At 43.3% G+C, this 15,505-nt stretch overlaps 1 protein-coding gene and 1 pseudogene across 1 annotated transcript; both read left to right on the forward strand.

Annotated features, from left to right (window-relative positions):
- The first annotated feature begins 948 nt into the window (after positions 1 to 948).
- On the forward strand, positions 949 to 1,444 carry LOC127225750 (60S ribosomal protein L21-like; annotated as a pseudogene).
- A 12,759-nt stretch (positions 1,445 to 14,203) lies between these two features.
- LOC127225764 (olfactory receptor 13C7-like) lies at positions 14,204 to 15,209 on the forward strand. Its single transcript, XM_051189348.1, has one exon. It carries the CDS (start codon positions 14,204 to 14,206, stop codon positions 15,158 to 15,160), a length of 957 nt encoding a protein of 318 aa, XP_051045305.1. The 3' UTR covers positions 15,161 to 15,209.
- The last annotated feature ends 296 nt before the right edge of the window (positions 15,210 to 15,505 follow it).

Below are 15,505 nucleotides of genomic sequence, written 5' to 3' on the forward strand. Positions count from 1 at the left end.
TTGCTAGATCAAATCAACCTATATATTTAAAAAAATACCTTGACTTTAAAATGGAAGTCAAAGGTGTGTTACTTTTCGGGAAGAGGTTATGCTTTATTTCTACAGGTAATGAGAGGCCATTGATTCATTCAAGGTTGGTATGGATCAGGTTTGATTGGGGAAGACCTCTTGAAAATCCTGGCTACAGACATAAAGAAATAAACCTAGAAAAAAATACAAAACGTGACATATATTTAACCTGCTCAAACATAAAACAAAAAATCATCTTGGGCTAACTTGTGTACAACACACAGGCTATACTTATATTAATATAGATACATATATTACCTTTAAAAGTTTATGTATTTTCAGAGCAAGGGGACCAGACACCAATAAAAACTGATGGCCCAAGTGATCCAACATCTGCTACATTTTCCTCAGAGTTCTGCATCCAGAACAGCTTTAAGGCTGCTGCTGAGATGGTTCAGCCTCACCAACTACTCTAGCCAAGACTTAACCATTATCCTAAACCTTTTCAGGGCCCCCCAAAAGATGCCAGCACACCCAGACAACAGAATGCAGTCTAGAGAAAACAATGTCACATTCCCAAAATATTGGTTATGGATGTTGTCATCATTTAAAGGGGGTTGGTTACAAGTTGTTATTGGTCATAGTCAGGAAAAAAGCTAAACAAAAGAGTTAGATTCAAAGACCTCTTTCTAAAGGAAAAAAGGGGGATAGTGAGATAAAAGGGTAGATTATTGAATATAGTTTAATAAAAAAACTATTAACCTCAAAATATTTTACATAGGTATGAATTTTGGTTTATTGATACAAATTTAAAGTTATTTTTGCTATATTATGTGTATATTTCTACTCTTGTTTGGGATATTGTGCTTATACAGCTCATTTTAAAAATGTAATGTATACCTTTTGGCCGCGGCAGCCATCTTCCAGTAACTCGCCAAAATGGCAAACACGAAGGGAAAGAGGAGGAGCACTCGCTACCTGTTCTCTCGGCCTTTTAGGAAGAATGGAGTTGCTCCTTTGGCCATGTATATGCGAATCTACGAGAAGGGTGGTGCTGTAGACATCAAGGGAATGCGCACTGTTCAAAAAGGAACACCCCACAAGTGTTACCGTGGCAAGACAGGAAGAGTCTACAATGTCACCCAGCATGCCGTGGGCATCATTGTAAACAAGCAAGGGCAAGATTCTCGCCAAGAGGATTAATGTGCGGACTGAGCACATCGAGCACTCTAAGAGCAGGGACAGCTTCCTGACGCGGGTGAAGGAGAGCGACCAGAAGAAAAAGGAAGCCAAGGAGAAGGGCACCTGGGTTCAGCTCAAGCGCCAGCCTGCTCCACCCAGACAAGCACACTTTGTGAGGACTAACCGGAGGGAGCTTGAGCTGCTGGAGCTCATCCCATATGAATTCATGGCCTCATGTACAAAAATAAAATAAAAGACCTAGACTATAAAAGGTTTTCCTTTAAAAAAAAAAAAAAAATGTAATGTATAATTAAGACATACAGGTGAGTAGTCATCTACAATAATCTAACTTGTGGTCATATTAGGTATGTTTTCAAGGTTAAACAGATATATTTAGATAGATAGATGGTCTTCAAGCACTTCAGAGGCCTACAGAATATGACATCTGAAATGTTTTAATAGCATAAGGCTTTTCTTGGCAGTGAGACACATGTGCTTCTGGCAGTACCAATTTACTCCAGACAAGATAGTAGACATGGTAGAAACTCCATATAGAGTTTGCTTTCTTTGTGGCAAAAGCTAGCCAGTGGGCAAAGAAATCGCCCTTGCCTCAATTGCTGAGAGTATACTGTCCATACTGGACCAACAGGATGCAAAAGAAAGTGACTGCCAAAATTGCAGAGAAAAGGTAGGACTGTTTTATAAAATTCTCTGCTTCTCAGAAATGTCTGTCAGATATACTATGCCTGTAGGCTGAAGTTAGATGCCCCAATGTTACGGAAGAACTTTGGGTGACTGTCCTGGCAGCCAGATGTCCCTGTTGTTAGGTAACATTACACCCTTCTAGGATCTTTGATAGAATTAAAGACTAGATAATTAGATTTAAAGTTTTCTTTCATCATGATAAAAGGTAAATTAGGTAAAAAGTTTAAACTCACGAAGATAAGATAAATAATATTTTCTCTAATTTTGCCAATTACAAAAGGATTGGATGTTGTACCTGTAATTCTTAACTTGATAGTATGTAAGTTTACTATGTTAAAGTTAAAATCTTCCTTTTTAATTGGGCAAAAAGGAGGAAATACTGTGGAACAGTCTTTGCACACTGTAAATATGTATTAGTCTCATTGATTAATAATGAGCTGGCTAGCAGTACCAACGAAAAATGCCACCTACATCTTATTCCTTTATTCTGTAAGCTTTTCTCTTTCTATTCATCATGTAGCTCAGGCTCCCGGCTGGCTTTAAACTCCTGATCCTTCTGCCTCCACCTCACAATCAGGAAGTCTAGGCTTGGATCACCATACCCAGCTTCAGCAAACATGGGTCCAATGAAACGGAGATCTGTACTGGGAGTCAGGGCTTGGCCTACAGGGAGTGCGCCCTCTCGTGGCAAAGGGATAGGAACACAGGGTGGCTCCGGGATAGTGTAGTTACCTCATTTGGAATCAATCAGTCCTCAGTGTTGGAAAATGGGCAGGAGAAAGGAGGCGAGGAAGGGAGAAGAGGAGCTAAGGGAAAAGAAAGACCAAATGAGAAAAGCAGCGCTGGGTCAGGGGCTGTGGAGCCTAATGTGGAGCCTGTGTTATCCAGTGCACCAGAGATGCGCATCTCCCACCTCCAGCCCTTGCTGGAGGGAAGCCCTGCAGCCAGGAGATACTTGGGCTTTGATTTGTCAAGACCAAGCTCTATGCATCAGACATTCCACACGTGGGCTTGTGTGTGTAAATGTGATTTGCAAGAATAAGTAGTCAGAGCCCCCGGCCCTAGCATTTCCAAGATTAATAGTTGTGTTCTCCTGAGGACAAATGTGGACACGACACTCCCTTGGAGGTCACACACCTTCTCAAGGTTCCTGGAAAGGTTTCAGTGTAGTGTGAAGGATTTACAGGAACTGTGAGAAGCAGAGCACCTTACAGGGAGGATAGAAGCTAACAAAGACCAGAAGCGAGTGCTGTGAAGTCTGGGAACTTGAACTCTGGAGAGGGGAAGCTAGAAGAGGAAGGCTGCCTCAGGGTGCGGTCCGGGACACTGCTCTGCCCCGTCATACCTTTGAGGCCTTGCTTGAAGGCACATGGAGGAATGACGATCCAGGTGAGTCTGGATGTCTGAATGCTTGGCTATCAAATCATCCTTGCCTGGCTCACAGGTCCATCTTAAGTAGCCTAGCTTACTTGATCTTCCACATCTGCTTCAAAGAAGCAACTCATTTTGTTTCCAGAATGCTCTGTGCCAGGAAGAACTTGAGCCACAGGGACCCACCCGACCTGGATTCTGACTAGCATGGCAGCCTACCTGTGAAGCTCGGTTGTACTTTTATTCCTCCATGAACTCCATAATTGTTCCCTAACCCTTTATGAAAGCAAGTGTGATGAAGTGGAGGCTGCTGTCATCCAGAGGGCAGAGGACAAAGATGCTAGACATCACAAACACTTCATACAGGAGGGTCCCTCCCTGCTCGCAATACCCATCTACTTATATTCTAGTTTGCTCATAGTACTCGTGTGTGTGTGTGTGTGTGTGTGTGTGTGTGTGTGTTTGCTTGATTGCTTGCTTCTGTCCTCAACAAGTAACTCCATAACCTTCCAAACATCAAATGGGGATATTATTATTACAATTTAAGGTAGCCATGTCTCCTGACTTTCGGATACTAGTAAAAAGTTTGATCCCCCCATGCTTTTATTAACCAGCTGTAAAGGTTCCCACAACCTGCATCATGGGCTCAATAGTGTACTTCAGTAGTTCACAAACCTCAAGGAACATTTTCATTTACTAGTTTAAATATTATTTATCTATATTTTTACTTCTTTATGCTTAGCATGTTACCATAACCCCCATGCCCGCTTCATAGGCTTGTTGGGAACAATAGATAGCACAATATTGGGACAACCATTAAACCATTATAATGGTTCCTCTCTCTGACACCAAGTCTTCACTGATACCACAAGCATAGCAAATCCAATGTACTGTAAATGCCTCGAACACAGAAATATTAACTAGTCATTCATTCATTCACAGATACCAATATGGCTGGGTACAACAGGAGAGCAGAGAGCATGTACTGCAAAGTCAGAATCAACCCTGTAGCTGCTACAGCCCTGCCAGTCCACACAGGCACTCCTCCCCACCTGCTCTGAGGCTGCCTTTTAAGACTCGGGGTCTGGTTTGTGGGGATAGAAAACAGCATCTTCTAGTCACTGGCTAGAGCTATTACAACCTAAGACAGATTGATGAAAGAAAAGCACTCTAATTTATTCAACTGTTCATGACACACAAGCTTAAAAAAAAAAAAAAACCTCTATGATGGGGATGTTCTTTTTTGTATGTTGTGAATATATGTTTCTCTTATTGAGTGATAATTAAAGCTGTTTTGGACAATGGACAGGTAGAATTTAGTTAGGCAGGAATTTCAAACAAAGAAAGACAAAGGACAGACACCATGTAGCAGCCAAAGAGTCAAGAGACCTGGGCATCACCAGTAAGCCAAGGCTACATGGAGATAAACAGATTAATAGAAATGGGTTAATAAGAGAGAGCTAGCCAGTAAGAAGCCCAAGCTATTGGCCAAACAATAGTAACTGATAGTAAGTCTCAGAGTGGTTATTTCATTTGTGACTGTGGGGACCCAGCGGGCAGAGAGAAAACAGTTCAGTGGGATAGACGGGGAAAAAAATCTCCTTCTACATCTCTGTGGCTTTAAAAGCATTCTTATTAAGCTGTTTATTTATTCATTTGTGTGTGTGCTATGTGATCAAGCAAGACTTTGAACTTCTGATCCCCCTGCACCCACCTCCTGAGTGCTGGGACTACAGACTACACGAGCCTGTTTAGATGCTCCTGGAGAATGAAGCCAGTGAGTCCCAAATGTTAGCACTCTACCAGCTGAGCTACATCCCTGGCCCCCTTAAAGGTCACAGGTTATTTGGCTCCTGGGCGTGTGGTGAGCCGGCATGCCATGGTGGGGAGGATGTGGTGGAAGACAGCCATTCACTCCATGGTCGGGATGCAGTGTCTCTTCCAGGGACATGCCTGTGACCAGCACACCTCCCACTAGGCTCTGCCTCTTCAGGTTTCTGTCATCTCAGTAGTACGAAGCTGGGACTAAGCTAATAGCAATATCTTCTGGGGGGATATTTCAGATCCAAACTGTAAGTGCTATCCTCAGCTTAAAATACTCAGTAGGCCAGGAGACCATATTTGGGGAGCATGTCTTGGACCTAGAGGCGTTTTAGACTTTACTGACTCATACCTCCCCTGTACCTGCTACCCAAAGAGCTCTCTAAATCTCACTCTTTCTCACTTCTAAGTGTTTTCCAAGGCTACTATGGCTTCTGTCCCTGTTAGTTTTCATCCTGGGTTAGGTCTACACATCCTGCCCTGCAGCTGCTGCATCCAGCCTCCCAGACAGCTTTATGGCCTGCTCAGTCATATCTGTTGGTCCTTCTCTGAAGACAGTGACCCACTTCTAGGTCACTGTGTCTCCCATCCAACCTAATGTTTTTGTAGCATAGAGGCAGTCTGTGGTAATGGGGGGGGGTTGGTGGGGATACAGGATGTTGGTGGAGACAGTCTGTGGGTCAATGGAGGGAGTGAGGAGATGTCTGGGTGCCTGGAGAATCTGCATCAAGATCCTAGAGACACAGTTTTTCTTACATGTAGGTTCTCTGAGGTGTGAGAGCCACCTTGGATCAATCACTGGGATAAATCTTTAAACAGGTTACAGTGTGTTTAAAATTGTGCTTAAGAAAGAAAAGTGAGATTATTTGTTGCCTATGTCTCTGTGAGCATAGTTAACTTCCTTGGGTTGGAGTTTTCCTTCCAGAACTTTCTGTAGGGCTGGATTTGTAGATGCGTATTGTGAAAATCTGGCTTTGTCACTAAATATCTTGTTTTCTCCATCTATAGCTGATACAGTAGCCTAGGCTGGCATCTGTGGACTCTTAGTACTTGTAGAACATCTATCCAAAACCTTCTGGCCTTGAGAGTTTCCATGGAGAAGTCAGGTGTAGTTTTGATAGGTCTGCCTTTATATGTTACCTGTCTTTTTCCTTCACTGCTCTTAATATTCTTTCTTTATTCTGTATGTTAGGTGTTTTGATTATTATGTGTCAAGAGGTCTTTTTTCTTTGGTCCAGTCTATTTGATGTTCAGTATGTTTCTTGTACTTTCATGGGCATATCCTTCTTCAGATTGGGAAAGTATTCCTCAATGTTGAATATATTTTCTGCACCTTTGAGCTGGGCTTCTTCGCCTTCCTCTATGCATATTATTCTTAGGTTTGGCTTTTTCCATGGTGTCCCACATTTCCTGGATGTTTTATGTTAAGGATTTGTTGGATTTACGATTTTCTTTGGTCGATGAATCTATTTCCTCTAGTTTATCTTCAGTGCCTGAGATTCTCTCTTCCTCTGTTGTATTCTGTTGGTTATGCTTGTGTCTGTAGTTCCCGATGTTTGCCCAGTTTTTCTATTTCCAGCATTCCTTCAGTTTGTGTTTTCTTTATTGTCTCTATTTCAGTTTTCAAGTCTTGAACCATTTCCTTCACCTGTTCTTGGCTTTCTGTATTTTCTTTAAGAAATTTGTTCATTTCTTCCAATTTTTTGTTTGTTTTTTCTTGCATTTCTTTAAGGGATTTTCTCACATCGTCTTTGAGGGCCTCTATTACTTTTATGACTATAAATTTTAAGTCGTTCTCTTCTGCTTCATCTGCTTCGGGGTGTTCAGGTCCAGTTGGTGTAGAGTCACCATCCCTGACTTCAGGCTCTACTACAGAGCTATAGTCCTGAAAACAGCGTGGTATTGGCACAAATATAGACAGGTAGACCAATGGAATTGAATTGAAAATCCTGATATTAACCCACACACCGAAAAACACCTGATTTTTGACAAAACAGCTAAATGTATACAATGGGGGGGGAGGAAAACATCTTCAACAAATGGTGCTGGTATAATTGGATGATGGTGTGTAGAAGACTGCACATAGACCCATGTCTATCGCCATGCACAAAACTCAAGTCCAAATGGATTAAAGACCTCAACATCAATCCAACCACACTGAACCTTGTAGAAGAGAACAAATTGGTACAGAAGACCGCTTCCTGAACATAACTCCAGTAGCACAGACACTGAGATCAACAATTAATAAATGGGACCTCCTCAAACTTAGAAGCTTCTGTAAGGCAAAGGACATAGTTGACAAGACCAAACAGCAGCCCACAGACTGGGAAAAGATTTTCACCAATCCTACATTTGACAAAGGGCCAATCTCCAAAATATACAAAGAACTCAAGAAACTAGTCACCAAAACATCAAATAACCCTATTAAAAATGGGGTACAGAACTGAAGAGAGAAGTCTCAGTAGAGGAAATCAAAAAGGCTGAAAGACACTTAAGAAAGTGCTCAACATCCTTAGCTATCAGGGAAATGCAAATCAAAACAACTTTGAGATACCATCTTACTCCTGCCAGAATGGCTAAAATTAGAAACACCAATGACAACTTATGCTGGAGAGGATGTGGAGAAAGGGGAACACTCCTCCACTGCTGGTGGGAGTGCAAACTCGTATAGCCATTTTGGAGATCAGTATGGTGGTTCCTCAGGAAAATGGGAATTAGTTTACCACAGGACCCGGCAATCCCCCTCTTAGGCCTATACCCAAATGATCCACATCCATGCAACAAAGACATGTGCTCAACTATGTTCATAACAGCATTATTTGTAATAGCAAGAATCTGAAATCATCCTAGATGCCCCTCGACTGAAGAATGGATAAAGAAGATATGGCACATCTACACAATGGAATACTACTCTACGGGGGGAAAAAAATAGAATCTTGAAATTTGCAGGCAAGTGGATGGCACTTGAAGAAACCATCCTGAATGAGGTAACCCAGTCACAAAAAGAGGAACATGTCATGTATTCGCTCATATATGGATTTTTAGACCTAGAGCAAAGGATCACCAGTCTATAATTTACACCACCAGAGGAACTAGGATTCAAGGTAGATTCTAAGAGATTTATAGAAGGTCTCTCACAGAATGGGGAAGGGACAAGTTATCCAGAGCACATGGGGAGTGGGGGTGGGGAGTAGTGAGTGGAGAGGGAGCTAGGAAAAAGAGAAGGGGAGGAGAGAAAAGCATGTGGGACTAGGAAGATTGAGTCAGGTGAGGAATAAAAGACAGGAGAGAGAGAGAGAGAGAATATAAAAGAGGGAGCCATTATAGGTTTGAAGAGAAAACTGAACCTAAAGAAATGTCTAGAGACCCACAAGACTGACTCCAACTAACAATTTGAGCAACAGTGGAAAGGCTACCATAAATGCCCTTCCCTTATAATGAGATCAACAACTAACTTATCCACAATCATGGAGCCCTCATCTAGTGCCTGTTGGAAACAGAAGCAAACACCCACAACTAAACACTAAGTCAAACTAGAATCCAGATGCAGAGTGGGAGGACAAGACCAGGTTGCCCAGACTGATAGCTGGGAATCCAGCATTGAACTGACTCAGACCACCTGAACATGGGTTTCAGCTAGAAGGCCTGAGTAGTTTAAGGGACCTCTGATGGTGGAACCAGGATATATTCCTGGTGCACAAAGGGACCTTGCAGGCACATCCCCCATGGAGGGATACTCTTTTAACCTAGAGACAGGAGAGAAGTCCTAATCCTTACTTCAAATGACTTGACAGATTTAGATGACCCCTCCTGGGTGGCATCACCCTATGTGTGGAGTGGGGGGGGGGAGGGTGGCCGGGGTGCATGTGAGGAGGGAGAGAGGGAAAGAGGGAGGGAAAGGGAACTGGGATCAATATGTGTAATAAAAATAAAAATAAAAAAAGAAAGAAAAGAAAATGGGTATAGGCAGTCATAGAAAAAGGTAAATAGTTTATAAATAATAAAAAATTACTACATAGAGATTAGAAACACACAGGGAGTCTGGATCCTGTATGGTGTTGTATTGACTCTGAATTTTTTGAATGCTGATGAATGAGTGACAGCTTCTGAGAGGCATGGGATTGTAAAAGGAACTGCAGAATTAAAACAGCCTAGATACTTTAGAAATGTCTTACCTTTAAAATGGAAGTCAGAAAATGTATTGCCTTTGGTAAAAGGTTGTGCATTCAATCAAGGTTGATAGAGATCAGGTTTGATTGGGAAAGACCCCCTGAAAATCCTGGCTATAGGTATAAAGAAATAAATTAAGAAAAACTACAAGCAGGTATATCTTACCTGCTTAAACATAAAATAAAAACTCATCTTTTGTTGGCTTGTGTACAACACGGACCATACTTGCATTAATGTAGATATGTATTTTACCTTTGAAATTTTGTATGTTATCATTACAAGGGGTGACCCAGGTGATCCAGCCTCTCAGAATACCTCTGTTGCAGTTTCCTCAGAATTCTGCATCCAGAACAGCTTCAAGGATGCTGGCTGAGATGGTCTAGCCTCACAGATTATTCTAGATATGACTTCAGATGAGCCTTGCACTTCCCCATTGCACAGAGACTGGATAACAAATGTTATGGCTAGTTTTCCCAGGACTTTACCATTATCTAAGTTTTCTCAGGATCTCTAAAGATGTCATCACCCCCAGACAACAGGAAGCAATCTAGACCACACAATGCCCATCTTCCCAGGAGGTAGGATTGGTAGTTTTTAGTCATTTGGTGGGTTGTGGAAGTTTGTCTTTATTCAGGGGGAATATAGGTATATAGGACAAAAAGACAACTATTAACCTCAAAATCCATTGGTATGGATTTTGGTATATTGATACAAATGAAAAGTTATTTAGTTATACTGAATATATGTTTCTACTCTTGGTTGGGGTATTATGCTTATGCATCTCATTTAAAACATAATGTGTAATTAAGAAATGCAGGTTGTAGTCATCTATAATAATCAAAGTTGTAGTCATATTAGGTATATTTTCAAGGTTGAACAGATATGTTTAGATAGTCTCAAACACGTCAAAGACCTACAGAATATGGCATTAAGATATTTAATAACCTAAGGCTTTTCATGACAGTGAGACACATCTGTTCCTGGGAGCACCAATTTACTTCAGAAAAGATGATGGGCACTGAAGAAACTCCATAAGAAACTTTCTTTCACTGTGTCAAAGGTAGCCATTTGAGCAAGAAATGTCCTTGCCTTGACTGATGACAGAAAGCTGTATAACCTGAACAAGAAGAACACAAAAGAAAAAGACTGTCAAACTTTACCAAGATAAGGCAGGAAAGTCCTTCATATTCCTGCTTCATAGGAAAGTCTGCCGGATATTCTTCAGACAGGCTTGTTGGGACCATTGAATCTGGAATTTAAAAACAGAGGTGTGCCAAGGGATTTATTGGATAACGTTGGAAAGAAACAAAGACAGATGGGTAATCTAAGCAGAGAGGGAGACATTCTAAAGACTCAAAGAAAGTGTGGGGTTCCAAAGTGCTGTGGCAGAAATGAAGTGAGCACCCTGGATGTAGCTGGGGAGAGGATTGCTGAGTCTGGGCAATATCCACAGAAACTTTCAAATGAAGCAGGAAAGTGGGGGGCAAAGCGACAAAAGAAAACATCTAAGAATCCAAGAACTACAAGGCACTCTAGAAGGCCCAACACAGGCACAGTAAGAGTATCAGTAGCAAAAGAAAAGGAAGGAAAGAAAGAATCTTGGGAGAGTGTGAAGGGCTCTGAAGATAAAGATTGGAGAGCAGCAGCCTCTGATGTGCGTTGAACTGAGCCAGATGCCTGTACTAGGTGTGGCCATACCTGTGATCCCAGTGATTGGAAGATCAGTGCAGAGGTATTGGGATTTCAGGGTCATCCTTCACTATATAGCAAGTTTGGACTATCCTGGGCTACAAGAAGCCAAGTGTCAAAAAGCAAGCAGGCAAGCAAGTAGACAAAAGTCCTATGACTAGACTTAATTGCTGATGATTTTATATAAAGAGCTTTTCCTTGCCAGTGCATACAGTAACTGTTAAGCTCTTAAACAATCCATTCTTATGGCACACTAGCTACAGTTTTAAGTTTTACTTAAAAAATTTAAAATTCCATTTTATTCATGTGTACAGATGTGCACCAGGACATCTTGATTTCCTCAGAGGTAAAAATTGGGAATATTACAGACTAATCCTCAGCTCCAGTTTGCATAGTATAAATTAAATTGAGGTAACTTTAGGCCAGCAAGCACAGGACACAGGGCAGGATCTTTCTTATCTAAGGAACATTCCTTTACAGTGAGAGTTCAGATTCACACAGAGCGTGAATCTGCTATTGTCTAATTGGATTTGTGGAACACAGGCCCAGGATTCCTGTGGGGCTCTTTTGGCAAACTTTAAATTGCCTCTGGGATTAAGACTGGCTCCCAAACAACTAGAACTCTAAACTTTTCTAGGATCCTTGATAAGCCCTCTGGAGAGCCAGGTAAAGGGCAGAGGGCAGAAAGCACAGGACACACGGGCCAGGCACACAACTTCAGAAGCCCCTGGCAAGTGCCACCTCCAGATATCACAATCTTATCCTTTTCACTAGGATTGGGGACAGGCAGCTAGAGTAGGGAATAACACAAGCCCCTCCAGTTGCAGCTCTCCTTTACTGTGCTCATTACGGACAACTATCTCCTGAGACAGCTAAACAGAACTGCTGTGGGTTCCAGGCCAGCAGACAAGGCTGGGTCAGGCAAGCACAACATCAGCAGTTGAAACCATCCTTTTCCTTGCTCAGAGAGCTTCCAGCTTCCTCCTCACCAGGAGCTCTTCTGCTGGGTGAGCTCCCATCCCCACCATGGACATGTCTGCCCAGTGGACACAGGCAGGGTTCTCTCTGTGGCTAGACCTTCTTCAGGTAGGTAAGAGGAGGAGCAAAGGTGGGAATCGAAGGACAGATGGAATCCAAGGTTAGACCTTGGCTCTACCTTCCACATCTCTCAGATTCTTCATAGAGGAAGGGAAGCGAGCATATTCAAGGGGTCCCAGCTGGTGCATGATAGGGCAGAATGAGGGGGCATATGTAGAGGGGCAACAATGAAGAAGAAAGTTTCTGTTTAATATAAGGCAAACTTTCTAATCATCAAGGCTGCCTGATGAAAGAATGAGAGAAATATCTTGTTTTGGCTTTTTTCCTGGAAGACTCACATAGTCGAGGAAGGGAAGTTACTTCATGGCATCCCTGCCTCAGCTTACATCTCCTTTGCATTGAGCTGTCCCTGCCACAATTTACATCTTCTGTGCACAGTGCTAACATCTCTAAAACCAGATCTCCTTTTCTTCAAATACTCCCATGTCTAAAGCTCAGCTTCTCTGGTAATTGCATGATGATGGCTTCATCCTGGGTTTGGTTTCTCTAACCCTACAGTCAAAGATACAGTGGGTGGGACGAGGGCCCTGCTCACCCCACCCAAGCCTGGCAACAAGGCAGACTTCTTAGAGCAGTGGGTCTCAGCCTTCCTGATGCTGCAACCCTTTAATACAGTTCCTCATGTTTATGGTAGTAACCATAAATTTATTTTTGTTGCTACTCCATAAGTGTGATTCTGCTACTGTTAGGAATCATAATGTAAATATTTGATATGAAAGACATCTGGTATGGAACCCCTGTGAGACAGTAGCTTGATCGCCCCAAAGGGGTCTTGACCCACAGGTTGAGAATCACCGCCTTAGAGGAAGCAGTGATACACCTAGTGTCTGTGAATGCCCTAGGGACAGGGAGAGGGATCAAAGCTTCATAACTGGCCTCTCTGTCCTAAGCACACATGTTCCAGCACAAACTGTAGACAAGAACACGTGTGATGAGAGAAAGTCTGGGGGAGAGCAAAGAGCCAGCAGGCCCTCTCCTAGCCCTGTGGTTCTCTCAAAGCTTCGATGTCCTCATTGCTTTAAAACATGTATTTTTTATTTACTGGTGTGTGATACATGCATACACATGTGTCACAATGCTCATGTGGAGGTCAGAGACCAACATGAAGGAGTTAATTCTCTTTCCATCTTCTGGCTTCTAAGAATTGAACTGGGGTTGTCAGACTTGGCAACAAGTGCCTTTACCCACAGGACCATCTGATGCCAGTTCCCCGTGTTTATCTTGAGAAGGCAAGGCTTAAGGTTTTCTCTAACATACAGGTCTGTACTTCTGACCCTGCAGCACCTGGTTCTAAGCAAGACCTCTGTAAGCCTGGGTGGAACTGGATGGCACTGCAGTGGCTTTGATGGTCAAGGCAGGTACAGAAGCGCTTGAGTTAGGAGCTGCGATTTATATGACTGCTCCAAAGCACAGTCCGGTCACAAAGGGTACACAGGAAGGCACAAGATACTTGTCCTTTGGGGGTGTGGAGCAGACTAGACCAACTGATGAGCTATGGGAGAGGGCATATGGCTGTCCTTCTGTAAGGGCCACCATGTCTGGCGGCCCCAGGGGCAGCACCCATCAAGCTCATAAGAAACAAAGGACAAGACAGGCACCATGCAACAAATAGAAATTCTGGCTAGACCCTAATCTGCCTGGCTTCTGCCCACCATATTACTCCTTGTGGAGATAAATTATTATCATGGTATTATTATAAGGGCACAGAATTAAGCTAGAGGAGAGAGATGATGCCAATAGCTAGTATTACCAAGAGTGACAGCAGCCTAGGAGGAATGGTTCTGGGAGAAGCAGGCGTAGCCAGAGGAGTCCATATCTCTCCCCTCTTCTGGAACCATGTAGCATTCTAAAGGTTCCTCTTCGTGGTTTCCATGTAGCTCTGCATGCATAAAGAGACACACCCCTTCCTTCAGGCATGCTGGCTCCACTGGCCTGACTATATCATGATTTTTCAAATACATGGTTGGCTAAGCTTCTATCAGAGGTTTTTTCCTGCTTGAACCAATGTATTCTGACCTCTCAGGTAACCTGATAGTGAATTACAAGCTGGCATCTAAGAGGTAAATCTAATTATAAATTCTAGAAGCATACCCATGTATTGGTCCCAATAAGTGCTTGTTGCCTTCTATTTTCATGAGAGGGAAAGAGAACATAAGAAATGGAAGTGGCCAACCAATCCATAGTAGCTGAATTTGTCCTGCTGGGACTGTCAGATCACCCAACTCTGGAGAAAACCTTCTTTGTGCTCATCTTATCAACATACCTGGTGATCCTGCTAGGCAATGGGGTCCTCATCCTGGTCACCATCCTTGACGCCCACCTGCACACGCCCATGTACTTCTTCCTGGGGAACCTCTCCTTCCTGGACATCTGCTACACCACATCTTCAATTCCCCTGGTCCTGGATGGTTTCCTCACTCCCAAGAAGACCATCTCCTTCTCAGGCTGTGCGGTGCAGATGTTTCTCTCCTTTGCCATGGGGGCCACAGAGTGTGTGCTCCTGGGCATGATGGCATTTGATCGTTATGTGGCCATCTGCAACCCCCTCAGGTACCCAGTGGTCATGAGCAAGGCTGCCTATGTGCCCATGGCCATCAGCTCCTGGGTGGCTGGTGGTGCCAACTCCTTGGTGCAGATCTCCCTTGCAGTACAGTTGCCTTTCTGTGGGGACAATGTCATCAATCACTTCACCTGTGAGATCCTGGCAGTCCTGAAACTGGCCTGTGCTGACATCTCCATCAATGTCATCAGCATGGGGGTGGCCAATGTGATCTTCTTGGCGATCCCAGTCCTCTTCATCTTTGTCTCCTACATCTTCATACTCACCACCATCCTGAGGATCCCCTCTGCTGAGGGGCGCAGGAAGGCCTTCTCCACATGCTCTGCCCACCTCACTGTGGTGATCGTCTTCTATGGCACCATCCTCTTCATGTACGGGAAGCCCAAGTCCAAGGACCCACTGGGGGCAGACAAGCAGGACCTTGCAGACAAGCTCATCTCCCTCTTCTATGGGGTGCTGACCCCCATGCTGAACCCCATCATCTACAGCCTGAGGAACAAGGATGTGAAGGTTGCTGTGAGGAACCTGGTGGGTCGGAAATGCCTCACTCATTGATAGTGAGAGAAGTTGGTTATTTTCTGGTTCTGTGCACATCGGGGCTCTGCTGGGAATGGCCACTTATTAAGCACAGACTTGTTTACTGGTGCTGCTGATCTGTTTGGACTGAGTTCATCTTGAGTGCCTGAGGCTGGACCAGTGACTCCTTAGACTAAAGACAGTGGTTGTACTAAATGGCCTAGAATCAAGAAAAAGAGACTGTGAAAATCAAACATTCTTTGTATGCCAAATGAAAATGAGCAATAAAAACTTGGTGAAAAATATGCTTCTCCCTGTATCAGTGAAGACTGTTGATTTGGGGTGTGAGAGTCAATTTTATGTCATTGTCGTTGTTCTACTGTA

The sequence above is a fragment of the Phodopus roborovskii genome, unplaced genomic scaffold, assembly GCF_943737965.1.
Source record: "Phodopus roborovskii unplaced genomic scaffold, PHOROB, whole genome shotgun sequence".
NCBI classification, from domain to species: Eukaryota; Metazoa; Chordata; class Mammalia; order Rodentia; family Cricetidae; genus Phodopus; species Phodopus roborovskii.

Bases quoted from the DNA above. Each gene is read 5' to 3' on its own strand.
- LOC127225764 (XM_051189348.1), top strand. From the start codon at position 14,204: ATGGAAGTGGCCAACCAATCCATAGTAGCTGAATTTGTCCTGCTGGGA.